Source organism: Polychytrium aggregatum, assembly GCF_025602895.1.
Source record: "Polychytrium aggregatum strain JEL109 chromosome Unknown BJ171scaffold_57, whole genome shotgun sequence".
Lineage (NCBI taxonomy): Eukaryota > Fungi > Chytridiomycota > Chytridiomycetes > Polychytriales > Polychytrium > Polychytrium aggregatum.
Window position 1 is genome coordinate 97,422 of NW_026516259.1, and position 27,228 is coordinate 124,649.

Here is a 27,228-nt window from a genome sequence, read left to right on the forward strand (position 1 = left end):
TGGTGGTGTCGTCGATTGTGATGAACACTGTGTCGTCGAGTGGGTTAGCGTTGCCGACAGCCATGTCAGTGTCGATCGAAGCTATGGTGTTTGCAGCACCGATGTTGCAATCTCGAATCTGATGCTCGGCCACCGGGGTATCGTCTATGAGTGAGCGACAGCAACCACGGACGACATGAACTGCCGTCGCGATCATCGCTGCCAGAGCCAGAGCAAATACCGTCGCAGCCACCATCACCCAACCATCACCCGCAACCACCACACCCCACCACGCCCACCCACGCCCACAACATCACCCGCGGCGCCCATCACGCCCCCCCCCGCAAAGGGCCACCGCTGCAAAGATCACGCCGGCGCTCCTCGCGAGAACGCCTCGCTCGGCCCTCGCTGCAGCTGTGCGACTGCGGCCCGTGTGCTCTCGCCGCCGCCCGCCGCGCTCGCTGTCTGTGGCACCAGTCTTGGATCGCTCCTCGTCGTTTCATTTCGCCCCCGTTGCATCCGCGGCCTTGGGTGTTTGGGCTTTGCCTTTCATCTCGCTCGACCCCTCCATCCCTCGGTCGTCTTCTTGCCCATCGGCCCCGTCTGCTTGTCTGCACCGGGCTTCTACGTCTTCCGGCCCCTGTTTGCGCCCTCCGCGCTCCCGTGAGTATCCACCCCCCCCTGCTCTCCTGGAACTCGCTCGTCACCACGCGACCCTGCCCCCTGTCCGCCTTCTCAGGCTCTCGCCAGGTCGCCCATCTGGCTTGGACCGTCCAGCCCCGCTTCTGCGCTGGTATCGATCGGCCTTGATCCTGGCTGGTCTTCACTCCTTCCTCGCCACTGTTCTCACACCTTGGCCGGCTCCGCTCTGGCTCCAGTGACTTGGCCCAGCCATGAGACGGCCCTACAGCGATCGCTCGTTCGAGCCTCAACCACATCAGCCCTCGGACCATCCCCATCAGCCGCCGCCGTCCTCGCTCTCTTCTGTGGCCCATCACGAACCTTCCCCGCCATCGTCTCGAAGCTATCAAGCCTACGATCGCCCGCCTCCGGTCCAGGTCCAGGTCCAGGTCCCAGCCCGCGATCATCATGCGTACCAGCACCACAGCCCTCCTTCAACGACCTCGGATCGCTTGCCGTCTCATACCGACTCGCCCCGTCACCCCCCGCCTGCGGAGCCCACGTCCTTCCTCGGTCCGAGCGGCGATTCGAGCTCAGGCTCCAGTGCCTACCATTTCCATCGCTCGGCAGATCCATCGGCGCCATCTTCGGCCCCGCCCGATCCCTATCGCCACGATACCTCGGCCGATCCTGCGCATCTGGACAACCATCGGTTCCGCTCTTCGATCGACAAGCGCTCTCCTCCCGCACCACCCGTGCCAGCGCTGGCTCCCTTTGCAAGCGTCTACTCGCAGCCATACGATCATCCCCATCAGTCTCACTACCGTCGTCATGAGCACCCCAAGTACTCGCTTCCCCCGCTGGCTCCGTCCCGATTCCATCATGACGATCCTCGGAGCTTACCCTATCCCCCCGATCCCTACGCGCCCGTTGGCCATCGTGCCCATCCCCATCCCTCCGATATCTATCCGCCACATCCCGGCTTTGCTCCGCGGCACATCACCGCCGATAACGAGCACATGTACAACCAAGGTCGCAGCCACAGCCATGCATACGACCAGGGCCATCGCTCGACGCATCCCTATCACCATCCCGACCAGCCGCACTCATCGCATGCGTCGTCGGCTCGCCAGAGGCCATCCTCACGTCGGAACTCAAAGGATAACAAGGACCCCTATCGCCAGTCCACTCTGAGCTTTGCGCCTGTTCATGGATCGATGAGCTACGCCGATCCGTCGTCCCATGTCCCCGCCGACCCACGGTCGTCCTCGCATATGCCTCGACACTATCGAGGCCACGGTAAGCCTTCTCTTCACGTGTCGAGCTCTGCCGATTGCTCGCCAGCTGCCAATCGCATGCACTTATGTCAGTCGCGGATGACCAATCCACCGACTGTTTCTCGAGACGACGGTCATATGCCTCTCAAACGAATGAGTCTGAGCCGCCCAGGCGTCTGTCCTTGCTCACACAATTCGAAATCCTCCACTGTCTTGCCCACACCCTCCATCTATCCATTCGCTTATCCGGCACACGATCACTTGTCCTCGCCGACCGGTCCGTCCTCTGCACACCATTGCGCTACTTTCTGTGACCCAGACGAACCCCCGCCGCGCCCAAACAACGGTGTCATCGTCGAGTATGATCTCACGACTCCGGAATATGAGCAACCCCTCATGCAGCACCCGGCGTTGCCCCCTCCCGAGGCCCAGCCTGGGGCTCCGAGCCATCCGCTGCATCGTCCGCTGCATCCCCACGAACGTCACACCACCTTCCCCACCACTCTGCTCTCCAAGCCTTACCCTTACGATCACGGCCATTGGTACAGTGTCTATGGGCACCACCCCATCGGACTGCCACCCCAGCCTCTGGGGCTGAAACGAAAGCAGCTCCCAGACCAAGTGCTTGCCGTTGGGGATGGTCGGCATGAGGGCGACTCAGTGCACTACAAAACCAAGCGTCGCAGCAACGCCGACTCCGGCTCCCTTCCAGAGTACATTCCAAGATCGGAGCTGTCTTCTGACCCGGCCTCGACTTTGAATCCCGAGTCGGCCCGCAAATCGGATTTGGCTTCCGAGCCAGAACCGGCCTCACAGCTCGAGCTTGCTCCAAAGTCCAGGCAAAAGCTTCCCAAGGGCTCTTCAAAGCAACTCCCAACCAACGGCGACCTGCCGAGCACAGTCCCGCTTGACTCACAGCTGCTGGTGGAGCAGCCGCCCGCCAAGAAGCGATTGGGTAAAAAAAGGGAAAAGGCCGTCAAAGTAAGTTGCGCACTATGTTCAAAGTCATTGAGTGTCGCTATTTGTGCAAAGATGCGAGTCAGATCGGCTGCGGGGCTTTTGGACAGAACTGGGACGGGCTGCACATTGCTTGAGTTAGGCATCCCCAAGCCCTAGAATGGCACTATGACCATTGGCATGCACAAGGAATGGCCACGAAATGTGCAGGCTATCCACACTTGTGTGCTCGTCTCTTGTCATGAAACGATCGCCTCGATATCGCACCATCGGCACGTTTCAGCGCAATCCCCATTTGCCCATCCAGACCCCATCGCCTGAGAGCCGTATCCGATCTGGCCGACTCCAAAAGGCGTGCATCTGCTTCTCCCTCACCAGTCGCTTACTGCGTCCTCTATGGCTTGCTTTCCAGGCTTCGACTTTAGCCCCACCGCTCGAGTTTCAGTCGGTTGATTCTGCGGAGCGGAGACTGGCTGGTTCCGAACTCCGGCAAACTACGTTGGACTTTGCCCTGATATCCCACAAGAGTGTCGATGACGACGGTGTGCCCGACTCAGCGCTCGGGCTGGCGTCTGAACAGACTGGCCAGATCGCCCAGCAAATCAAGGGATATCCGACAGACGCGATGGAGCCATTGGATTATGTTGCCCAAACAAAGTCGAACCCGCCGCAGTCCACAGTTGGACTTGCTGCTCCAAGCACTTCGCCCATGCCGTCTGTCAAAGACCAAAAGAGCCCCTCGGACTGGGCCAATCGACAGGCCCCGACTGGGAACATCCGCTATGTCGCCACAAAGCCCACCAAGAAACCCAGGATCATGGATGACCTCGAGACCAGCGTTCTTCTTGTCGGCGTTCCGCTTCCAGCCTTGAAGCCAGTGCTGAGTCCAAAGCGCGAGGCTGCCAATGCGCCCGCTGCCAAAGCCTGCGACGCTAGCGGCACCATTGTGGCCAACGAGTCCGTTACTATAAACGGAGCATCAAAGCTGATCATACTCGACGACGAAGCTGTTGAAGCCCCCTGCCCACCAGAGGATACTGCTAACGAGTTGGAGAGCAAGCCCGTCACGAAGGCGGGCGAGACCGGAGTGACGGCGTCCGGGCATATGGATGTCGACTTGAGTCAACACGAGAACGAGGGCAAGAACGACGGCGATGGCGACGATGATGAAAGTGACAGCGACGACGATTTCATGAAAGCATGGGAATCTGCGAAGCTCCAAGAGGCTCTCGATCTTCTGAGCCTGTCTGATTTCTTGACCTCGTTCGGACCCGTTGTGCTGGGCATCCCTGAGAGCCAGCGCTTTTCCTTGGGTAGGTCGGGGGCCGTCAGGCAATTCGACTGTGCCTCTAGTGCCGATAGCGCTTCGTATTGTAGACTCGACTCGGCACCCTGGCTCTCTGACCACCTGTATGTGTGCTGGAGACATATCTAACCTGCGTGCCTTTCCAGAAACCCTCGAAGTCGCCATCTACAACCCCACCCTTCGGTTTCGATATCTTTTTGATCTGTACAGCCGATTCCTCGAGTTTCTGGAGAAGGAGCTGGGCGACGATAGCGACAGCGACGACGATGCCGATTTCGAAGATGACGGCGAGCAGAGCAGCGACCAGGATGCACCAAGCAACGACAACAGCGAGCGCAGTGTCGTGAATAGCGCCTCTGCTGGCAACACAACTGCGTCCGGCGACAAGGAAAGGGGCCATTATGGGCAAGTCCAGGCCCGAATAGCCCTTCTGATTGCCGATGTCGATCACGCCGTTGCTGAGTACCTCCAGTCCACCGAGTGGGTTGAGATCGAGCCCTCGATGCACATCCAGGCGCTGATGGTGCTCATGGGTCTCGTCATCGGCACCGAGCCCTTCAAGAACCACGTCGATGCTCTCGAAGAGCAGCTCCAAGAGATGCGGCGCGAAAAGTGGCGGCTCTTGATGCAGCGCAAGGATCACGAGAACGAGCTCTCGGACCTGACGCAAAAGCACACCCAGAATGTGGAGGAGCCCAGTAATGCCGGCACCTCAACCCTGACCGCAGCACAGCTCCGCAAAAAGTCACAGCAGTTCGAAAACGACAAGACCCGACTGTCCAAACAGATCCGCGATCTCCAGAAGGAGGAAGAAGACATCAAGCCGCGATACGAGCAAGTGTCCTGCCACCTGCGTGCGTCTCATTTCCGCGTGCTCGGCCACGATCGCCTGGGCCGGACCTACTACTTTGTCGCTGTGCGGCCCGGTGCCGACATCAACCTCACTGGCGATCTGGTTCGGCAGGAGGTGATCCAGGGCAAGGCTCATCCAAGCCAAGTCACCTTCCTCAGCGAGACCGACGAGTCTTGGAGCGGGGCAATCTATGGCCTGCTGATCGAAGATACCGTTGGCCTGGACCCTCCAGAGCAGATTGTACCTCTGTACGCCAACACCCGACGGAAGCCGCGGGCTCGTCTGCTCGAGGAGGAGCAGCGATCCAATGTCACCCCGGACCCAGAGGTCAGCATGGACAGGGGCGAGGACGGCGACGGTGACGGTGACGGTGACGGTGACGGCGACTCGGTCATGTTGCTCAACAAGTCCATGGAGACCCTCGAGGACGAAGAGCCCTCGGTGGAGTCGACGGGCACCATTGAAGATCTCGGCAAAGTAAGCATTCCGTCGACGCCAAAATCGTGGCTGCGGCGACAAGTCCTCATCGACAATGCCTCGGACATGACTGCCGACGTCTCGCGGGAGACACCGGAGCAGGTGCTGTCATCGCCGGCCATGTCGACCCAGGACATCAAGGACGGCATCCAGGACGTGGATGTGATCGGTTTGGGTATCGGCACCGCCAGGGCCCTCGCCGAGCTGAGCCACGAGCTGAGCGACCACCACGTTCTTTCTGATCGCGATGACGACCTGCCAGCGAACAACGCCCATCATTCGCTTGCCACCGGCGCTGCCGAGGGTGCCGGAGTGCAAGCAGGCTCGTACAAGACTCGATGGTATTATATCGACTCGTTCAGCAGCCTCCATCGACTCTTCCGCTGCCTCAACGACCGCGGCACCCGCGAGCGAGAGCTGCGGTTCCGGATAAGCGACCGCTTCGCAAGCGAGTGCGGTCTCTCGCTCATCAAGAATACCAAGGGCGGCACCCAGCCGATCACGACCTTCAGCGAAGACCGCGAGAACGAGAAGCGCGTCGATGCATCGTTGGTCAAGTTTGGCAAATGGGTCGAGGCTCGCGGCACTCTCCTCAAGGACAACCCATTCCACGTTCCAATGGACATCATTCACCCCCCGGACGAAAAGGAGACCGCCCCAGCCACGGGTACTATCACCTTGAGCGGCCGCCGCTCGGTTAAAACCCAGCTCGGCGCCCGAGTCGATGCTGCGCCCAAGACCGAGCCCACCAAGGCCCCAGGATCGGTCTGGGAGCAGGCCGATTATTTTACGTACATGGAGCTCGTCATCCGCAAGAAGTTTAGCAAGGTCTCCAAGTTCTTCAAGGGATATCATTACAGCTGGTCGACCTTCGAAGTCGACGACCTGGATCATGCTCGGCGCTATCTGCTGCAGTGGCTCAAGCGATGGGCGCAATTGACCCTGAGGGATGCCGAGTCGGGCAGTGACAGCGACGACAGCGACCACGGCAGCGATGACGACACCTCGAGACTTGCAGAGTCGCAGACCAGCGCTGCACGGAAGCTCTCCACCGAGGCCGACACAGATGAGGATGTCATGGTCAAGCCTGGCGAAAAGAGCGTCCTTGATGGCGTTGGCGTGCGTCTCAACCTGGGTGACTATCTTGTAGAAGGTGGGATCGACGGCATACAGACACTCTCGGCCCTGGACTTGCTCTTGGATGAACTCGGAACCCTGATTGATGAGCGGGCACTCAAAGAAGCACGGGAGGAAGCGGCGGAACAGGCCGCCGAGGCCGCCCCAGCCGAGCCCTCCAAGGGTAAGAGGCCAGCCCCGCAAAACAGAGCGCCCTCCCCTCCAGCACAGCACGTTCCGTCAAATGACAAAGCGCACGAGTCCCTCACACGTGGCGAAAGAAGGCGAGACCCCTCGATACAAGATCAAGGGTCGAATGCGGCTCATCCTGCGGCTGGAAGCACAGGCAAGGGGCGTGGTCGCGGCCGCCAAAAGCCGCGGTCCGAAATCGCTGCGCTGTCGGAGGACGAGCACGAACCCGTGCCCGAGCCCGACGGTCGGCACCAGAATCAGAACGGAGCCGAGAGCGACAAAGACACAAACGCTCGGGGACCACGCGCCTTGCGGAGCAGCCGCAAGATCCAAGCGACCAAGGGTATGCCATCGACCGACGAGTCCAATCCCTCACGAGCCCGGCCAACGTCCGCTTCATTACTAGCTCCTAGCACTTCTGGCGCTGCGGGTCGCGGCAAGGACCGAGATGGCCGGCTGTCCAAGGCCGAAGAACGGACGCCGTCGCTGGAGTCCAACGGCCAGAAACAAAGCAGTCGACGCAGTCGACAGCGTGTTGTCGATGCAGTTGACGAAGATGAAACCAACATTGACACTCGAGCGACACGACGCAGTGCCAAGTCGGCGAGCGAACCCGCCTTGCCCAAAGGCAAGCCGCCTCCCAAGGACAATGACGACGCCGATATTGAGGATAGCGAACAAGCTGAAAGCGACGGCGAACATGCGGTACCCGAGACAGGAACGGGACGCGGCCGACGAAGCAAGCCTGTCATAGCCGCTGCCGAGAGCACAGCTGATGTTCTGAGTGACTCCCGCCGATACCCAGCGCGACATACATCGCCCGGCGGTGGCTCGCAAGGCACAGCGCTGCCGTCGGCCCGGAAAGCCTCTGCCCGAGAGCATCACTCGATACAAACAACCCCGGAGCCTCCCGAGCCTCCGACAAAGCGAGCACTGCGATCAGGACGCCCGTCGCACCCTCAACAAGGACCAACCAAGGGCACGGCGGCGAAGGAAGTCGGAAGGAGCAGGCGCTCCAAAGCCCTGGTCATGATTTCATCTGATCACTCCTCTGACGACGAGGAGCCGCCCAAGCGAGTAACGCGAGCGAGCCTACGGTCGCCTCCGCCTGTGGCTCACAAGCCCAAGAATGGTGGCAGCGACGATGACGATGAGGATGAAAGCGATCACCGTGCAGATCGAGGATCATCGGCCAAGTTGACCCGCCGGACAGCGACAACGTCCGGCCGACCCGCCAGCGCAGCCAAGAGCACGTCGCCCGAGCTCCAAGACAGCAGCAGCGACAGCAACAGCGACGCAGACGACGAGCGGGATCACGACCAGTCGTCTCGGAAACGGAAACGATCAATCTCGGGCCCCTTGGCTCACCAACAACCGCAACAGCCCGCCGCCGCGCTTGGTCGGCGCTATGCGCTGCGTGGACAGAAATCCGACGAGCCGGCAACCCAGACCAACGACACTCGATCGCGGCTGCGGTCGAACTCCAGAACCACGCCAGAGAGAAGCATGGGCTCACCGACGGATGAACCTGCGCTCCTCAGGCCGGAAGAGAAGAAATACTCGTTTCGGCGAGGCCGGGCCAGGACCGAGGGCTGAGCGTGTCCTGCGAGCACTGCATTCGCTCCAGCCCGGACTGTCGATCCTCGTGGATGCGCAAGACCGGACATGCAGATGACCCCGGGATGGCAGTGGCCTTGGATGTGCGCGACACCCGCCAGGCAGAGCTACAATAGACACATTGATCGTGGATGCACTGCCCAGTGCGAACAGCTTGTGCAGACCGGGTGAGCGGCCGTGGGGAGTGTTCGGCTTTGATGCCCACGCACCGCCACTCGCCGGTGGCGGTCGTCGGTTCTTCGCGCCAAGAACAGCGCTTGTTTCAGCAAACGGCCATGGCATGCCGACAGGGCAGCTGCACCCGACCCAGCCATCCCATCGGCTCGCCCATTCTGCAACCCACAATCCAGTGCATGACCTGAGCAGGGCCGATCCTGCGTTCTTTGCACCTATCGTGTCGGCTTCTTGGCATCACCGCCCCCGTCTGATCATCTGGGTCTGTGCTTTCGCCCAACACCCGCCTTCCAGACCTGCCCCCTTCCCAGAGATCGAGCCATCTCGCTGCATCGGCCCCGTCTTTCTCCAGATCTTCCTGCCTCTCGTTCTTTCGTGCCTCTCTCGCCTCTCCAGAGCTTCGACCAACCCTCGCGATCCGCCAATCCACCGCTTTCCACGGATCCATCGTCCGAGTTCCATCGCCATGCGTCGAGCAGAACAACCGTACCCGCCCCGTTCCGACCAGCAGCATGACTCGGAAACCTCCAAGCTTTTGGCTGATAGCTCGGCTTCAGACGACCACACCCTCTCTGCGATCGACCCCAACCGTCCTGCGTCCTGGACCCTGTCCACGCCCTCGACGGCGCTCACGCCAAGCACATCCGGACCCGAACCCTTCAACAGCCACAGCAGCAACAGCAACAGCAACAGCAATAGTGTTCATCCCCAAAGCGCTGCTTTCGCTGTCCCCGCCGCCGCCGCTGCAGATCTCGTCAGGCCCAGCAGCAGAGCCAACACCGACTCGGTCTTTGTGACAATGGACTCGCTTGGGTTGGCCCCAGGCACCTTCGCCCAGACCCAAGAACGGCGAGAGCCGTCTTCCCTGACCATGGACTCATTCGCTCATCCATATCCGCCGCCGACGGGACTGCAGCCGCCAAACCCGTCTCCTCGTCCGAGTGCCAGCTTCCAGTCCTTCGACATGTCCGTTGCTTCGGGTCCACCAGAAGAGTATCCTTCCGAACGAGCCCCAAGCCGAGCCCGTGCCTATGATGTGCCCTTGCGCAACTCGTATCAGCCAGGTAAGCCTGCCGCCAGCGACCGTCAGTGCGAGCGTGCATTTGGGTCTGCCGACATCACTTGCCGAAGCGACCTGAGGGTCGATCCATTCGATGCAGATACTTCTGCAAATATCCCTCCCCTGATACTCTCCCCGGGTTGGCCTGCTCCGGCAATCTGGCCATCCAAACTGCTCGTCCCGGGACCAACACAGGCACATATCCTGCTCCGGCTTCGATCCAGCAGTCCCAGCCCGAGGCGAGATCCAACCGTCGCTCGCACGAAATCGAAGTTGATGATGGCCGACGAGCGTCGCAAGGTTGGTCAGCCGAGAGAAGCAGAGACTTGCTTGCTTGCTTGACTCATGAGGCGCGCGAATGTGCAAGAGCAGCCACTGCGTGATGATGCTCATCGGGCTCGTGATGCTGCAGCTCCATATCCGGGACATATCCACTATGAGGATCAACATAGCCAGCGCCAGATGCCGCCTCTGCCGCTACCGCCCCAGCCCCACCATCTTTCGGCGGCGTCCGCTGTCTCGGGCCAAACTCACGCCAACTACGACGCCGATCGACGATTCAATACCACACCCGTTCCCACCCCGCAAACCGAGCACATGGTGAGCTTTGGCCCAGGACCGTCCTATCAAGGACCAAGCCACTCGAACGACTGGGCCTTCAACAGCTCTGCCCAGCAGCCCGGTCAGTCGCTACACGGCAGCGCCTACCTGATTGCCCCAAGCAGCGGCGAGAGGTCTCCGCATCCATATGCATATATGCAAGGTTACGGCGTACCGCCGGAAATGCTGGGTGCGCCAGGCCAGCTCGTATTCCACCCCGATGCATTCTACCCACAGTACGGGACCTATGGCCGATACATCCTGTATCCGGGCATCAACTACTCGAGCATGCAGATGCCCTATCCACAAGCACCCCAGAATGAGCAGGAGGAGCCGCTGCCCGACATCGGTGGTAGCCACCAGCGACCTCACGCACTTTCCGAGTACAACTACCCTCTCCCTCGGCCGCTCTTCCGACACCGAACCCATAAGATGGTGCAGCTTACTGAAACCGGCAACTTCACGGTCGAGATTCCCGTTCCAGATGACCTGCTCAGCCGAGCGGCCTACACCGAGGACAAGGAGTTTACGCACATGAAATGTGAGCAACCGATCGCGATCGCTATGGGCCAAGGCGAAGGAGAAGGGCTGTTCCGACACTGTTTCTGGGATGCATCATCGGTGCAGCCCTGTTGATCCATCGACTGATATATCGTTTCCTTGCTTCCGGCCGCAGACACGGCCGTGACGGGTGATCCAGACGAGTTTGTCAAGAACGACTACACGCTTCGGCAAGTGGAGATGGAGCGAGAGACCGAAATCTTCATCGTCGTGACCATGTACAACGAGGACGAGACGCTCTTCCTTCGGACTTGGAAGAGCATTGTCAAAAACATTGCCCATATCTGCTCGAAGCGCAAGTCGGACGTGTGGGGCCCCGATGGCTGGAAAAAGATCGTTGTCTGCGTGGTATCGGACGGCCGAGAGAAGGCAAGTTCAGTGGATTATCTCGATCGCGAGCCGTGTCGCCGTGCTGCGGAGATGTGCTAAAGTTGGACAAGCAGAGGTGAATAGAGGACTGAGCGAGTAGGGACGGAGTGGGCGAGTGAGGACTCGGTGGGCACCGAGGAAGAACTCAATAGCGGGCTCGAGTCATATACTCCTTCAGCAAACTGACCGTTTTTCAATCAGATCCATCCAAAAACCCTGAGCGCCATCGGCATCCTGGGCGCCTATCAAGAAGGTGTCATCAAGACCCATGTCGACACGACAGGTTAGACGCCAATGGCCATCCTCCCGTGCATCTGGACACGCTGGTTGCTTGTCATTCTTGCCTTGGCTCACTCATCACGAACGATCCGCCCTCTGTCGCCCACTTTTTCTCGGCCAGGAACCTCGGCACACGTGTTCGAGTATACGACGCAAAAATACATCGACACAGACTACAAAATCAAAGGTGCGAACATGTTCCGCAAGTGTTTGATCGCTGGCTCCACGCCTGTCGGGATTCGCATCTCATCTGCTGCATCAATCGCTCGGCCTCAGACGATCTGGTGCCCATACAGCTCCTGTTTTGCCTCAAGGAGAAAAATGCCAAGAAGATCAACTCCCATCGCTGGTTCTTCAACGCCTTTGGCCGGGTTTTGAACCCCAACGTCTGCGTTCTGATCGATGTCGGCACCAAGCCCTCGGACAAGAGCATCTACAAGCTGTGGAAAGGTACCGTCCGCGCCGTGTTGCACGATCGCTGTAGTGCTGCTTCTGTAACTTGCCCTCGGCCATTTGACCAACGCCGAACGTCCCGATGCAGCATTCCACAATGACAGCATGGTCGGAGGCGCTTGTGGCGAGATCTATGTCGAGAAGGGCCCGTTCTGGTACAAGTTGCTGAATCCGCTCGTGGCGGCGCAGAATTTCGAGTACAAGATGAGCAATATCTTGGTAGGCAGAGATGCCCATTGTCTATTCTCGATGTAGCTTCGATCCGCTGTGCATTGCTGTGAGACGCCATGTGGTGCTCGAGCCATGGATCTGGTCGCCATTCCGTGCCGTTCTGGCCTTGCTTGCGACGACATCCACCGCTCATGCCTCTGCTCCACTTCCTTTCTATCTTAGGACAAGCCCTTCGAATCGTGCTTTGGATTCATTTCGGTCCTCCCTGGTGCATTCTCGGCCTACCGTTACAAGGCTCTCCGCAGTAGTAACGAGGAAGCCGGTCCGCTGGCCAAGTACTTCCTGGGCGAGAAAATGCACGACACGGCCAGTGTCGGCACTGCCAATATGTAGGTCGATGTGTTGATTTGAACACCGATGCCGACATTCTCAGTGATACTGTTCCGCCCCCCCCCCACCGTTGCATACGGCTATCCTGACGCTCCTCGCCTATTTAGGTATCTGGCTGAGGACCGAATTCTTTGCTTTGAGCTCGTGACGAAGCGGAAGGAAAGATGGATCCTCAAGTACATCAAGGTGAGCGGTGGAGCCGCATGCATGCTTCAGCAAAGGCAGCTCTTCATCGTCGGAGACCCAGGGCCTGACCGAACGCTTTGCATACTTTATTTATCAACGGTCGGTAAAACTTTTGATTCCAGGACGCCCATGCCGAAACAGACGTGCCAAATACCCTTGCCGAGTTCATATGTAAATGAAGACCTCATCCGTCGGTTGCATAAGATCCCGCAACGATACCGGACTGCCCTGTCGTACACGACTCCTGCGACTGACACCTTCCCTCGATCCTTGACTCGCACAAACAGCCCAGCGCCGTCGGTGGCTCAACGGCTCGTTCTTTGCTGGCGTCCACTCCATCACCCGCTTCTATCAGATATTCCGGTCAGGACACAGCGGTGCCCGCAAGTTTGGGCTGCTGATCCAAACGCTATGTGAGTGAGCTTCTGTTCTTGAGCCGCACACCTTTCACATGTGCCTATAACTATCCAGAGACGGCCGCTTCCCGGACTAACGGCTTTCTACTCCGACAACCTGGCAGACAATGTCATCAACTTGATCTTCAACTGGTTTTCTATTGCCAACTTCTATTTGATATTTTGTAAGTACCGCGGCGTGTCCAACAGCCAAGCTGTGGCTCCTCCCCGGGCTTCACATGCGGCAAACTCGCAGCTGACGCAAGTGCTCTGTTGCTCTAGATTTCCTGGTCGGTGGCACCTTGACCAATCCCAACGATCCGCTCTACAAGGCGTGGCCCGGCATCGCATATCTGTTTGTGGGCTTTCAGCAGCTGTACCTGTTTGCTCTGCTGCTGTGCTTCCTCGCGGCCCTGGGAAACCGGCCACAGGGCACCAGAATTGTGTATTTTATGTGCTTTTTCCTGTTTGGTGTCATCATGCTGATATCCCTGATCGTGGTAAGCTGTCGCACACTCACTCCAGGCAGGGCTTCTTTGCTGAATGCATGACACTCGCCGTCCAAGTTGACTGGCAGAAATCCCATCACCGTGTTCACCTGCTAACTGCCGTCGCTTTCTCTTCCCTGCCTCCCCAAACCCCGCTTGCAGTCGGGCTATGCAATGTATCGCTCGTTCCCACAAACGCCAGAAGAATGGGGCGGTTCTTCCGCTCTCATCGTCCTGTTCAGCCGACCGGTCTTCCGCGATCTACTGGTCTCAATCTCCGCAACCTACGGCGCATACTTCATATCCAGCTTCATATACCTCGATCCCTGGCATATGGTAAGTTGTCTTGCTGCGTGTGATCTGGTCATCACCGCCTCGGTGGGACGCTCGAGCACATATATGGACGCAACCGTCCGCTGACCCAGAACGCCACATCAGTTCACATCGTTCCTGCAGTACATGGTGCTGCTGCCTTCGTTCACAAACATCCTGATGGTCTATGCCTGTAAGCGATTGCTCTGATGGCTGCCAACGACTGAATCGCTGCTGCTGCTGCTGCCGTTGCGGCTGTACGAATCGACTCGCACCCATCCTCATTGCCCTCTGGTTCAGTTTGCAACCTTCATGACATCTCCTGGGGAACCAAAGGGGACACAATCACGCCGACATTTGTGGCGCCTGTCATCGTCAAGCGCGAGGAAGACGGCCGGGTGGTGGCGGATGTGGATCTGCCTGTCGAGAAGCAGGACATCAACTTGAAATACCAAGAGTTTATGGCCGCACTCGGCAAGGACAACAGCAAGAAGAACAAAAAGACCAAGAATAGCAAGAAGGCCAAGACTGAAAAGGAGCAGGAAGACTACTTTCGCTACTTCCGGACCCGCGTGGTGCTCTTCTGGATGGCGTCCAATCTGCTGCTTGTCTCGGCCCTGACGACTCCCAGTGTCGCGCAAGTTCTGAACATCAGCACAAGCGGCAGCAACACAAATAACCCCTACCTGACAGTCATCATGGTTCGTGGACATCCGTTCCTTCTCCGTGCCCATGATCTGCTGATCCGCCGTGCGATTCGAGCCTGGCGCTGCCGGCCACGCGGGTTAACCTGTGATCCTCCCTCCTCCGTTCCCTTCCCTTCCCTTCCCTTACCTCTGAAACAGTGGTCGGTGGCCATTTTGAGTGTTATGCGATTTATCGGTAGCATCGTGTTTCTCGTCAAGAAGTAGTCCGGCGACACCGGCTTCGCGAGCCCGATCCGGCAACGACCCTGTCTTCAGCCGTGCACCATGGCATATGGAACAAACCCATTCCCATCTGAGCGAGTGTGCCTCAAAGCCTCCCTTCACTCCCTCTCAAAGACCAAAAAACTACACCCGCCGCTGTGGTCGACATGTGCAATATATATGTTTGGGGGTCAGATGCGAACATTGCTATTTACACATGTACCATGAGGCCGACATTGTGGCTCATCCCTCGGCCGCAATCGAAGGAGGGGCTGTGACTTACAATGTGATTGATGAAGAAAAGTGATGAAACGAACAAACTGGAAAGGGCATGGCTTCCATCGATACACGCAGCTCATCGACCTGCGCGCTTCCTCGGGTTGGATGCTCCGATGTTCTCGTTCAGGACACGAGCACCCCTTCCTTCCCTCCGACACTTTATAAATCTTTGGGTGGCAGCTATTTCTTGGCGGTCGACACAAAATCCAGGTCCGTAAAGTACTTGTCGACGAGATAGGAGACCTGGTCGGTTGTCTTGTCACTGGCTCGCCGCACAACGATGCCAGCGTGCGCACGCCGCTGTTCGAGCCGCACATGGACCTTTTCCCATCCGAGGCGGTTCAGGTTGTCGACCATCCAGTGGCGGATGTTGGTCGACTCTTGCGTGAGCAGCGCCGAAATGTGCTGGTGGCTCTCGGCCTCGCCGGTGGTGGTCGAGTCCAGGACGTCCTTGCATGACTCGGTGAGGGCCTTTTGTTTGAACTCCTTGAACCACTCGTTCTCGACGTCGATGCCAGAGATGCGATTGGCCCGGTGGTAGAGCGCATAGGACGAGAGCGCCGTCAGGGCAATGGTGATGAAAACGGGAGCCAGGAGGATAAACATGCCGTACTTTGGGATGTCTGTGGGGTTGAAGGGCCGGGACACGAGCACGGCGTCCTCGCTCGGCACGATGCGCACGATCGAAGGGTACTGTGGGTCGATCACCTCGGCGGGCCGCTTGCGATACGGATTCGAGTGCTCGATCGAGCCCGTCGTGAAGCGAACGGTGGGGTCGTTCTGGACGTTGACGAAGCATGCACGCCGCGCAAAGAGCTGCAGGCCCTGGATGAAGCACGAGTCGTGGTCGGCCATCATGATCAGGAGCGGCAATCCGTCGTGGTACTGGTCCCGCAGGGTGAGCTGGTGGCCCGTCCGCGAGGTGAAGGTGCGGGTGAGGGTGTTGAAGGCCCGGTTGAAGAAGGCAACATGAGGCTTCCACATCGAAACCTTGGGCAGCTCGCTGCCGAGGTGCGGCGTTGCCATGGTGACGAACAGCCGGGGCTGCACCGACGAGAAGGTGCCGTGGGCAAAGAGCTTGCCGATGGCGTACCGGCAAATCAGACCGCCGAGTGAGTAGCCCAGGAACGAAATCTCGGTGATGGACGGCTCGGACTGGAGCAGCTCCAGGATGTCGCGGACGATCCGATCGCCGCAGACGTCGATGCCGTCGAGGGTATTGATGCCTCGATTGGAGTTGCAGCAGAGGAGCTTGAGGTCAGGCTGGCGCTGCGATATGGCGTTGGTGAGGAACTGGAGATGCTCGGCGTTGCCCCTGGACAAAGCGGGAGCGAGCGGGTGATCATGAAGGACAAAATCTTTGTCAGTAGGGTCAACGACAGCTCGAGGATATGAGCCGCAGCCACAAGCGAAAATCTCAAGGGCTGCTGGAGTCGGGTGCTGTCGGCTGGAGTTGGGTGCTGTCGGCAAGGAAACCATCATTCTCCCACATTGATTCTTGGGCACCGACAATAGCCGTCGCTGTCGCTGAACTCCGGACGCTTACCATAGGCCGTGATGGCAGACGAGCAGATGCATGGCTCAGGATCAGCGGAGCAGCTCGAGATTCGGTGTTGGCAAGGGCAGATAGCGGGAGGAAGAGCCAGATGAGGCCGTTGTGGTCAGAGTTGTGGTCAGAGATGTGGTCAGAGTTGTGGTCAGAGATGCGGTCAGAGTTCAAGATCGAGAGGTCCGGATGGAGCCTGGGCGATCTTGGGCATTTGAAATGCCTTGCGGGGGACGACAGGCTCTTGGCCAGGTGTTGTGTTGTATTGTGTTGTGCTGTGGCCTTGTCGGCTTCGGCTTCGAGAGAACCTTCCTGACCCTAGCTCGATAGCGGGGTCGACCCCGGCATCTGCCGCCTGGAAGACGAGCCTCTGGCTCGAGACAATGGGCAATCACAAGCAGCGACGATCGGCTGGCATTGACGCTGCGATACAGGGGACGTGGTGCATGCACTCGACGACCTGGACAGCTAGCTCCGTGGCTTCTCGATTATCAGGATTGTCGACCTGCTCGAGTCGCTTGGGCTTCAGTCTCCTTGCACACACTCTTTGGTCATGACGGGCGATGGTCGGGTGTGTATTCAGAGCCCAGAATAAAAACGACAGCCCCTGGCTCAAAACAGGGTCTTCTTGTCTCGTTTTTGGGCACGCTTTTATCATAGAGTCGAAAAGAAGTTGGTAGAAAAGCAGAAAGACGGGAACAGAGGCAGGGAGACAAAAGAGCAATCCGATTGGACGTCAGGGTAGGGAGAGTCATGGGTGGAGGGGGGGGGCGGGTCATCGGGAAGGAGAGAGGCAGGAAGTAGGAGCGGAAGGAGAGACCAGACGGAAACAACGGGCGTTAGATTCGTGGCTGTGGATGACGGGGTGGGGTGATGGTGTTTAGGTGGTCGTATCGCGCAGAGATCGAGGTCCAGGATATGGAAAGCAGGGCTGCCATGGCCGATATCAAGTGACGACATGCGATACTCGTTCGATATGAAGGGGAAAGCAGTCGTTCTAGCAGCTATAGAGACAAAATAATAGCACAGCGTGCATGCGACGGTCTCGAAGCTCAGAGGAGGGGAGGGGACAAGGGAAGTACTCCCCCCTCCCGCCCCTGCCAGGTTTTGCGAATTACCCTGGGAGACTGCCGACAGAATCAGAGGGTCCGGTAGGACTTGTATCCTCGCGAGCGAGTGGTGGGCAGAGGGCTCTGGGTTGACGGGATCGACGTCGTGATCTCCGCCGTTGGCATGGCTGTGGAGGTGGATGTGGATGTGGCCGAGAAGGAAATGTCCTCGAGGTTGGCCTCGTAGCGGGTGTCGTAGTCAAAGGCCTTGGAGAGCTTGGTGTTCCTTTTCCTTGTGCTATAGGACATGTCGGGCGAGCGCACGATGTCCGAGTAGGAGAAGTCCTCGTTGGATGAGTGGCCCTCATAGTAGTCGTCCGCCGTGTATTTTGGCGTCTTCTTCTTGGACATGGACCCATAGATGTCGTAGGAGGTATAGTCCAAATCCGACTCCTTGCCGTAGGTGTAGTTGCCGTGGTGCAACGACGAGGACACCGTGGCCGGCGAGGCGGATGTGGGGGACGAAATCGAGCTCTTGGAGGACGAGCTGGGGGTGGCCGAAGTAACAACGATCGGCGACTCGAGGGCCTCTGTCGCGGACGGGGCAAAGTCGCTGACCTGCGGCGAGGGCTTGAGCGAGTCGGCAAGCGACTGGACCGAGTCCATCCAGAGCGACGAGATGTCAGGCGAGGAGACAGCCAGCTCGGAGATGGCAAGCAGGGTGTTGTTGGGGGTGTTGGAGGGGGCGCTGATCAGGTTTACAGTGAGGCCAAAGCTCCAGCTGGTGGAGATGACCGGCAGGCTGTCGCCGACCGACTCGGCCTTGAACAGCGCGACGGTGGTGAAGCGGATGGGCTTGGCCTCTTGCTGGAAGATGAGGTTGGTGCTGGGGCTCTCGGACGACATCGAGTAGCCCAGATCGGGGACATCCAGGCGGTCCAGCTTGCCATCGCCGTTCGAAAGCGAGCGGTCCGACTTGCTCTTGATCATGTCGAGGAGTCCCATGCTGTCGCCGGTCTCTTTGGGTCTCAAAGAGCTGCTCAGGCCCGAGAAGGAGGTAGTGGGGCTGTGCTCTCTCGCCGAGAGGACCAGGATGGTGTCTGGTTTGATGTCAACCTTTTGCATGTCGGGGACACTGGAGGCGTGGGACTGGTGGGCGAGCGACCCACCACTGCTGCTCAAGGCCCGTGAGGCGTAGTAGGAACCATCCGATGGCCGAAACAGCTCGGCAACGTCGCTCAGGATGTTGACCGAAGCGGGCGAGACACCGGAGGACTCGCCCGGCTTGCCGCAGGGCCCGTCGGCGATCTTTTGGTCGCTGGCCTTTCCGGGAGGAGCGGGCGCTGTTTCGACTCCGTGGAACTTTTCGACGACGGCCTGGGCGACTTCCATGACCGCCTGCATCAGAGGCGACTCGAGAGCAAAGTCAAAGTCATAGTAGCAGGTGTGGACGGTCTCGGCGATCTTGGGCTTGGAGCCCTTGGCGAGGCGGTGGGTCATGGAGGGCGATGAGGGACTCTCGGGCCCGAGGGCATCGGACGAGGAGCTGAGAGAGCGCTGTAGCGACGGTGCGTTTTGTACGCAAATAGACTCCAGGTGCTTCATCGGCAGTTTGACCGACGACCTCCAGTGGTTCAGTGAAAACGACACCTGAAAGTCCTTGTCCTTGTAGATCGGAGGGATTCTCACACTCGTGTGGATGACATTGGCCGAAGTGATGTAGACCTCATCCAGGACAATCCCAAAGTTGTCAGAGTCGGCCAGGGTACTGGAATTGGACCCGCGATTGCAGTGGGGGCCGGGCAAGTTGTGGAAGGCGAGCATGTAGTGGACATAGAGGCCGAGATCGTCGGGGGTAGTTGGGCTTTCTGCCGTGGTATTAAGTTTGGGGGCGGCCGCCGCCGGCGGAAAGTTGGCTCCCGAATTCGATCGACTCGGAACGAGCGGCGACTTGATGGTGGTGACCTCGTATTCGGGGGAGGCGAGGCAGACCGAAACCCGCGTGGTCATGATAGGGCTGGGCGAGGAAGAGGCAGACCGAGAAGGGACAGATATCATCGGAACAGGGCTGCTGACGGGACTGGAGGTGGTGGCAGCTGCACCTCCGATGGAATTGATGGCGATGGGATTGACGCTGATGGGATTGGAGATGGAATTGGTGGCCACAGCGTTGCTGGGAGCGTTGGCAGTGGTGGAAACCGTGCTGCCGGTGGTCGTCGAGGCAGTGGGCGTGACGGGGGTATGTTGGGGTGAGGAGCCGCTGCCAGAGCTTTCACGACCGTGTGGAGGCACCGAGACTTCCGAGTTGCGGGATTTTGGCGAAGGGCGAATGAGAATGCGGGTGATGATGTCCTCGATGTTGAATTGGATTATTTTGGAGTGACCGAGGCCAAACGAAACGGATTTGCGCCCGGAGGCACTGAGACGCTGTTCGTCTTCATCGTGAGCCGTGGCCGAGTGTCGCCGGTGTGAATAGGGTCTCGACATGATCTGAGACGCTCACCATCCAAGATTATCTGGATGGAGGTGGGGGATAGAGATGGTTCAACAGCCAGAGATGGAGAATCAGAGGCTGCAAGAAACAGATGAGAGAGGGAGAGAGGCAATTGAGTAAGCCCGCACACAGATTTGGTGACGGTCGATTGACAGTAGCAGCTCCGATGATGTCCAAACGATGTAGTTCGGCAAAAGAGCAAGGTACAATCGGAGAATGACGTAAACGGCGACAAACGGATATACTGCGCGTACCGGCTGCGTGGTGAGCGATATCTACAGGGGAGAACGATATCGACAGGGCGAGAATGACATCAACGAGGTGGCCGATACAACCGAGATGAGCAAAGCGGGCCGATGAGGTACAAATCGATTGAGCGATGTGGAGCCAGATTCAGTATGGGAGGGGGTGTATGGAAGGCTGATGGAGTGGGCGACTGTTTGACGAGCACAGCGGATTACACACCGGATGTATACTTTGGTAGCGACGACGGCGATGGCTCTCGATCGGTTGCGCAAACGGTATGGTGCGAACAGAGTGGGGAAGCAAGGCGACACAAGTAACTTGGCGGCGAGTGGAATTCGCACCTAGCAGGTATTTGCCTCGAAACAAAGTTCAAGCACAGCTGCAGGGTGAAAGGTAGCGGGTGCGGTTGGGGCCGGGGAACAGAAAGCAGAGTATCCCGACGTGGGATAAACCGGCGGTAGGCAGATGAGAGGGGCCGCTAGCACCGGCAAAAAGTGGCAAGCGGACGAAGAGCCCACCGATGGAGATTCTTATTGAGGCTGGAAAAGCAGCAGCAGCAGCAGCAGCAAAAACCGATGCAGCCGCGGAGCGCCGTTTGTTTTTGTTTGTCCCGGCTGTTGCTTGGAGGTCCAAGGAGACAGAATAGCCCCTGGACTGGCAATGCTTGTGGTTGGGGCAGTGAGCGCTTCGCTGTCCCAGCCAGCAGCGGTGTGGAGGACAGTGGACGGGAGTGAATGTCTCGTGGACTACTCTGCAGGCTGGACCGTAGAAGATCCATCGAAAGGCGCGATTGGGATGATTGTTTAGGCGTGCGGGGGGCAGTGAGACAACTGAAGCAATTCGTTTGTTGACTGCAATCACACCAGGTCGAGCCGCAGGCTGCAGCGATCGGTGCTGGGCGACGAGCCGGGGCGAGTGCGACGGGGTGGTCGGCGAGACAGAAGCTTGCATTCTGGCGAGCTGATGGACGGGGCGTGGGAACGCCGTCCACGTGAGTTGGAGTCAGCGGCTCGAGTCGGCTGGAATCATGTGTGTGTGTGTGGCCAACAGCGAGGGCAAACGTTTCATGCCGACTCACAGCGCGCACGCGTTATCACAGCGAGCATGCGTTATCACAGCCAGGATGTCGTATCCTAACGACTATGGCATCCCCGTGGATCGCGGGGCTGGTCGTAGCGTCTGTCTGCTCGCCGCCTCGACGGCCGTCCATTCCTCTCCCCCTCGTTGCTGGGCTGGGGGCGCCGAGTGCACTGGCCCCATTCGCCTGGGTGCTCGATGCTCTGTTATACTCTGTTATACTCTGCTGAAGCGACAGAACCATCGAGCAGACGTCTCTCGGGCTTGGAGGCCCCACGCGCAGACAAGTCCGGTGGCCTGAGGGGTCGCTGCCAATTCCCAGCGGCAAGTCGCAAACACCCCTGCGGCACTGTTGTGTGGCAACGCCAGCGAAAGTGCGGCCGCCGCCACTGGCGTAAACTGCACAGCCAACAGCCGGCAATGTCGGCAATGTCGGCAATGTCGGCAATGGCAATGTCGGCAATGCCAACAAACAGTCCCGCACAATCGGCCACTTGCAATCGGAAGTGAAACCCCACTGGGCCGTGGAGTATTTGACGATCAAATCCACTCTCACCCCCACCCCCAACACCAACATCAACAATCAACCTTCAACTATCAACCTTCAACCACCAACTATCAGCAACTCGCTCCAACCCACAGCCGCACAGCCGCGCATCCCCCCGGCCATCTGACCGCCGCCTCTCCTTGCGGCCTCGTTTTTCGATTCGCCGGCGCTGCCATCACCTTTGCCTTCCCTCCGTCCGGGTTGCGCCCTGTCCCCTTGTCGTGGCCCTTTGCCTCCGCGGATCTCGTTGCCCCGGCTCGTCTTTGCTCCAGGCTCTCCTTTGCTCCGGGCTCTTCCTGTCCACTCCCCATCAACCACTTGCTGCCCTCGTTTTTCTCCCCGGCCCACAGCCTGCCACTCTCTCGTGTCCTCTCTTAACCGTCGCCTTGGCCGCCCGCCATGGCCTCTCCTCCGATGCAGCGATCCCACACCTCCACCATGAGAGTCGCCTTCGCCAGTCTCCCGCCTTCCCGTGAATCCCTTCCTTCCCACACCCCGGCGCCCGCTGCCTCCTCGGCCGTGTCGCTGCCGGCTCCACATTCGCACTCGCCACTCGTGCATCCTCCTCCACCAGACCGCCCTCCCTCCTCCAGCGAAAAGACACATCGCCGGCGGTGGTCCTTTGTCAGCTCCTCCAACGCCAGTGCTTCCAGCTGGCCTTTCAGCTTCTTCTCCTCGCACCGTCCGGCCTCGCCGCTCCCCGATACCCACCCCATCTCGCAGCCGGCTGTTGTTCCGGAGCCGTCCTCAGTCGTCCAGGCGCCAATGCCTGTCCAGCCAAGCCCTGTCCGGGTCAATTCCACCGCCGTGGCTGCGATTGCCGCCGATCCATCTGCAGACGCACAGCTTTCTACCTCCCTTTCCTCGAGCTCGGCGACGCTGTACTCCTCGGCCAGCTCCATCGATGCCAAAAGCCCCTCGCTCGAACGATCGGCCACCAATTCCACGGCCGTTGCCTCCCTGGTGCCTGTCGCTGCTGACTCTGCGCTGAGGCAGTCGGGCTCGCTACCGCTCTCGCTCTTGGCCGTGTACGCCGGCATCGAGGACCTGGTCCTCAGGCATCTTTCCCCTGTGCCTGCCGACCCGCCGGCCCCCACGGCTTCCATGCGTCGACGCACCTATGTTGCCTCCCGGAAGCCCAGCGAGCCTGAGGACAAATCCGCAGCCTCAAAGCCATGCACCCATGCTGCCTACATGAACCAGGAGGGCCGCTTCACGCTCTTCCTCAGCGTCGTCTCCAAGTCGGAGCTCAGCCTCCTGGTCCATACCAAAGAGCTGCTACCTTCGGACCCATCGTCTCCCGAGACCCAGTCGCTCATCGACGACGCCGTGACCCACATTACCGACCTGCTAAAGAACACCGACCTTGCCAAGGTCATCAAGGTCGCCCTCGAGCTTGTCGCCTATCACACCCCTCTCGACTCGCCCAAGCGCCGCAAGTGTCTCAAGAAGGGAGTTGTCCGTGCCCCAGTCGCCCTGCTCGCCCCGGTCGCCCTGGTCGCCCCGGTCGCTACTCCCCAGGTCCCAGTCCCAGTCCCAGCTTCAGCCCAGGCTCCTGCTCAGGTTCCTGCTCAGGTCGCTGTTCAGGCTCCGGCACAAGCCCCTGCACTGGTCCCTGCTCAGGTCGCTCCCGCTGCTCTGCCAGCGGTGTCCAATGACGACCGGGAGGCTCCCGCCGCCCATCCGGCCCAGGCCTCGGTCCTGTCTTCCACTCTGCGCCGGAGCTCCTGGCGCCCCAGTCGTTCATCACCGCCCAACCCCGCCGTCAATGCTGCGCTCCTGCGGGCTGCCCTCATGGAGACCTCGCCTGTCTATTCGCGTCGCCAGTCTTCCCTGTGGGCGAGCCAGCAGAACGGCGAGTCTGATTCGACGACATCGTCGCGCGGCGAGGACGACGACCACGGCACCAGCACTGACTACGAAACGGAGCTCTCCCGCGAGCCGTCGTTCAAGGTGCGGGGCTGCAAAGGCTCAAGCGACGCTGACGACCCGGCCCCATCCACCGTCTCCGAACCCGAGGTCTCCAGGTCCAAGGGCCCGAGGCGGTTCTTTGTGAATGTCCTGCTCAAGCGATAATAGCCGTGCGGCGCTGCCTCGCCGATGATTCGCCCTGCTGGGTTTGTTGGCTCGCTCCTCTCGAGTCCAGCAGTCGGATTGTACCCGAGGAGATGGGGTCGTCCCCCACCCCCACCTCCTGCCCGAGCGAAGCTGGCCTGGTGTCCGCGGCTGGCTCAAGCACTTTTATTTTTCTTTCGCACTCTGTCCTGGCCATTCGTCCTATTGCATCGCCACCTTGTTCTCCTGCAAGGCTCGACGCAGCCTCATGTCAACGTTTCTCTCTCCTGCTCTTGCGGCGTGTGCTTCCCGGACCCATCCCACGCCTATCACACCCATGCTCTCCACCGTTTCGTTCCTTTTCTTCGTCTTCTTCTTCTTCTTCCGACTCGCCGTCATGCTCTCCATAATATCTCATCGTCTAGCTTTCGTGGGTTTTGCTTATTTATCGCACCGTCTGCACGCCTCCATCGCAACATCGCTGTCTTGTCTTGTCTTGTCTTTCTTTTCATTTTATATGATCCCAACTGGCCCCCCCCCAGTCGACCGTGCCCTGGTCTTGGCACGCACATGTCCTCTTGACCTTGACAAGATTGAATCTGATCGCTTGATTGCAGCTCGTGTTTTGAGGATGTCTGGGGACTTGTTTTCGTTTCTTGCGGATCTTGAATACACAAATGTCCCATTCGCTCATCTCATTCCACTCAGTGATCGCCTGTGACTTGGCATGACAGCCATCTGGAAACACCGGCACGATACCATGACTGGGGTGCGGCAGTGATCGAGTATGACATGAGGAAGGGAAACAACCAAGGCCCCTGTTGTCTCTGGCCGCGCTCTGCAACCGCCGAGTGGTCCTTGGCGACGGCCATGGCGATCGCAATGGTATTGTCTATCACATGCCCTTTACTACTACCGATGACGGCGAATAAGTCTCGCTCCAGAACAGCCACCCCCTTGATACCCTCGCTGCTCACTTCACACGGCGGAGCATCGTTGGTTCCTGGACATGACCGAGTCCTATATTGGCGATGGCCGAGCCATGCTGGGCCCTCCGCCGCATGGCGACAATTAGAGGACCTGCTGCCCCCCCCCTCAATCAGAAATCCTCAAAGGCAATCTCCATTGTGCTCTTCCGGGCGGCCACCGAGGACTCGCTGAGCCGGATTCCGAGACTCGGTGCCCCGGCCACCGAGTCGCCAATGCGTGACAGCCGGCGATCGCTGCTGATATCGGGCGGGGTGATCTTGCGCTCGTTGACGCTTCGCCAGTCCACCCCAGCAAACCAGCGGTGCCGCCGAACCTCATCGCCGTCGCCCTTGTATCCCACCCGGCGGCGCGGATCCAGCACCAGGAGCTTGATGATCAGATCCAAGAGATTGTCCGAGAAGCACTGGCCGCGGTCTGGCGGGGGCCACTGGATCTTGCCGGACAAGATGCGCTCGTACGTCTTTTGGCAGGTCCAGCTCTGGAAGGGGCTGCATCCGCTCGCCATCTCAAACAGCAGCACTCCGTAGCCCCACCAGTCCACCATGAATCCGTATGGCTTGCGCTGCAGCATCTCCGGTGGGATGTAACTTGGCGTCCCGCAAAAGGTCGTTGTGGTGCCCTCGATGATCTTGGCAAAGCCAAAGTCCCCGAGCTTGGCGTTGCCCTCGGCCGTCAGGAGGATGTTCTCGGGCTTGAGGTCTCGGAAGACAATCTTGTGGCGATGGAGGTAGTGCAGGGCCAAGAGCACTTGGCAGCCATAGAACTGGGTCGTTTCTTCGTCAAACATCTGCCGAGACATTAGATTGCGTTTCACACGGCTGTCGTCAGTCAATCGGGCTTGATGTGGAGCCGCACCTTCACATCGATTGTCGGATCCTCCTCCCGCTCGCTGCACTCGACTGCACCCGACTGCACCCGATTGCACTCAGCTGCACTCGACTGCCCAATTCCCTCCAAGTCGGCCAGCCCAGAGCACTCCCAGTCCTCTCACCTGTCGGTGCCTCAGCAGGTGGAACAGGTCGCCGCCCGCCAGGAACTCGACCAAGATGTACAGGTGCTCGTTGTCCTGGAAGCTCTCGATGAACGGCACCAAGAAGGGACACCGGAGTCGGGCCATGAGGTTCCTCTCGTTGATCACATTCTCGACCTGGTGGGTCTTGAGGACACGGTCCTTTCGCATGCACTTCATCGCATACAGCGTCGCCGTTTCCTTGGATCGCACCAGGTGCACTCGTGCAAAGGCGCCCTTGCCAAGGGTCCGCTCGACCGTAAAGTCTTTCAGAGTGCGTTTCGAATGCGGCGGCGGTGGCGGCTCCTCCTCGACAGGATCGCTGGCTTCGTTCTGCTTAGAGCCATGCTGGCGGGACGATCCTGGATTCAGATCCTGGCTCGCAAGCACGTCCATATCGCCTGTGCTGGACGAGACCTGCAGCTGTATGTCGGGCACATTAGCAGTCGGTGGCCGATATTCGGGCGTCTCGAGCAGGCTTTGGTGACTTTTGTGTCCGGCAAGCGGATGGACATTGGTGGCTGCGAGGGTTTGCGCCAGCAGCATCGGGCCAGGGTCGTGAGAAGCAGGGGAATGGCCTGTGGTCTGGGAAGTGCTTGCTGGGCCGACCGCCTGGGCTTTGGGCAGCTCGGGCACCTGGTTCTCCAGCCCCTGGGAGCTGGATGCCAGCGAGGTCGCCGAGACATCCCTTTCCGAGTCCTCGCCCAGGCGCACCTCGATATGCAGGGGCGACCGTCTCGTCTCGTGCGGTCCGTGCGTGTGGGGCGGCGATTCCTTGTGAGTTTTCTTGATGTCAGAAGAGTCGAGAGGATAGTACGGGACGCTGTCGATGGAAGAAAACGATCCAAAGGACTGCGCCGACTTGTCCGAGAGAGTCTGGCTGCCGGCGCCCAGCGATGTGTTGCTGGTGAAGGTGCCGATGCCGCTGAGCTTGGCCTTCAGCTCCGGCCCGGATATAGCAGTGCTCGAGGGCAAGGTTTCGGCTCGAGTCAGGCCCTTGGATCGCCGCACGACGTTGGGTGACTTGGAGGCTGCTCCGGGAGGTTGCGGCGGGGACGCCAGCGAGTTGGGCGAGTACTTGGACGCTGTGTCAAGATCACCGGTGCTCTGGGCAGTGTCTTCTTTCAGGTACTTGGACTTTGGCGTGCGGACGTCTCTGGCAGCGCTGGTGCTTCCAGAGAGACTCGCGGCGGAG

The 27,228-nt window shown here is 59.3% G+C and overlaps 6 protein-coding genes across 6 annotated transcripts; 3 read left to right on the forward strand and 3 right to left on the reverse strand.

Moving 5' to 3' along the window:
* Positions 1–621: 621 nt before the first annotated feature.
* Positions 622–8,532, forward strand: BJ171DRAFT_251138 (uncharacterized protein). Its single transcript, XM_053106688.1, has 4 exons — positions 622–1,899; positions 2,197–2,858; positions 3,247–4,147; positions 4,287–8,532. Exons 1-4 carry the CDS (start codon positions 873–875, stop codon positions 8,372–8,374), a joined length of 6,678 nt encoding a protein of 2,225 aa, XP_052962493.1. The 5' UTR covers positions 622–872; the 3' UTR covers positions 8,375–8,532.
* A 1,991-nt stretch (positions 8,533–10,523) lies between these two features.
* Positions 10,524–14,744, forward strand: BJ171DRAFT_429458 (chitin synthase-domain-containing protein; the record flags this gene model as incomplete). The annotated part of the gene is made up of 16 exons (XM_053107878.1): positions 10,524–10,770; positions 10,906–11,168; positions 11,361–11,442; positions 11,560–11,646; positions 11,715–11,888; positions 11,980–12,110; positions 12,285–12,451; positions 12,560–12,638; positions 12,761–12,809; positions 12,926–13,051; positions 13,159–13,218; positions 13,316–13,533; positions 13,684–13,857; positions 13,960–14,026; positions 14,134–14,534; positions 14,679–14,744. The coding sequence occupies 16 exons, from the start codon at positions 10,524–10,526 to the stop codon at positions 14,742–14,744; spliced, it is 2,391 nt and encodes a 796-aa protein (XP_052962494.1).
* Positions 14,745–15,124: 380 nt separating this feature from the next.
* On the reverse strand, positions 15,125–16,773 carry BJ171DRAFT_251146 (putative serine esterase-domain-containing protein). The gene is made up of 2 exons (XM_053106689.1): positions 16,567–16,773; positions 15,125–16,335 (listed from the first exon to the last, which is right to left on the reverse strand). Exons 1-2 carry the CDS (start codon positions 16,596–16,598, stop codon positions 15,201–15,203), a joined length of 1,167 nt encoding a protein of 388 aa, XP_052962495.1. The 5' UTR covers positions 16,599–16,773; the 3' UTR covers positions 15,125–15,200.
* A 932-nt stretch (positions 16,774–17,705) lies between these two features.
* On the reverse strand, positions 17,706–20,102 carry BJ171DRAFT_586836 (uncharacterized protein; the record flags this gene model as incomplete). The annotated part of the gene is made up of 1 exon (XM_053114414.1): positions 17,706–20,102. One exon carries the CDS (start codon positions 20,100–20,102, stop codon positions 17,706–17,708), a length of 2,397 nt encoding a protein of 798 aa, XP_052962496.1.
* Positions 20,103–22,267: 2,165 nt separating this feature from the next.
* BJ171DRAFT_251167 (uncharacterized protein) lies at positions 22,268–24,179 on the forward strand. Its single transcript, XM_053106690.1, has one exon. The coding sequence runs from the start codon at positions 22,379–22,381 to the stop codon at positions 24,053–24,055; it is 1,677 nt and encodes a 558-aa protein (XP_052962497.1). The 5' UTR covers positions 22,268–22,378; the 3' UTR covers positions 24,056–24,179.
* Positions 24,180–25,133: 954 nt separating this feature from the next.
* Positions 25,134–26,429, reverse strand: BJ171DRAFT_429451 (protein KIN-1; the record flags this gene model as incomplete). The annotated part of the gene is made up of 2 exons (XM_053107876.1): positions 25,134–25,811; positions 26,016–26,429. 2 exons carry the CDS (start codon positions 26,427–26,429, stop codon positions 25,134–25,136), a joined length of 1,092 nt encoding a protein of 363 aa, XP_052962498.1.
* Positions 26,430–27,228: the final 799 nt, after the last annotated feature.

What these genes read in the sequence shown, in the direction of transcription:
- BJ171DRAFT_251138 (XM_053106688.1), top strand. Translation starts at nt 873, where the DNA reads ATGAGACGGCCCTACAGCGATCGCTCGTTCGAGCCTCAACCACATCAG. An exon ending in TCGACACTATCGAGGCCACG is followed by an intron (nt 1,900 to 2,196) that starts GTAAGCCTTCTC and finishes TCTGTGACCCAG; the next exon opens with ACGAACCCCCGCCGCGCCCA. An exon ending in AAAGGGAAAAGGCCGTCAAA is followed by an intron (nt 2,859 to 3,246) that starts GTAAGTTGCGCA and finishes CTTGCTTTCCAG; the next exon opens with GCTTCGACTTTAGCCCCACC.
- BJ171DRAFT_251146 (XM_053106689.1), bottom strand. Translation starts at nt 16,598, where the DNA reads ATGCATCTGCTCGTCTGCCATCACGGCCTATG. An exon ending in GTCTGCCATCACGGCCTATG is followed by an intron (nt 16,336 to 16,566) that starts GTAAGCGTCCGG and finishes CGCTTTGTCCAG; the next exon opens with GGGCAACGCCGAGCATCTCC.
- BJ171DRAFT_251167 (XM_053106690.1), top strand. Translation starts at nt 22,379, where the DNA reads ATGGCCTCTCCTCCGATGCAGCGATCCCACACCTCCACCATGAGAGTC.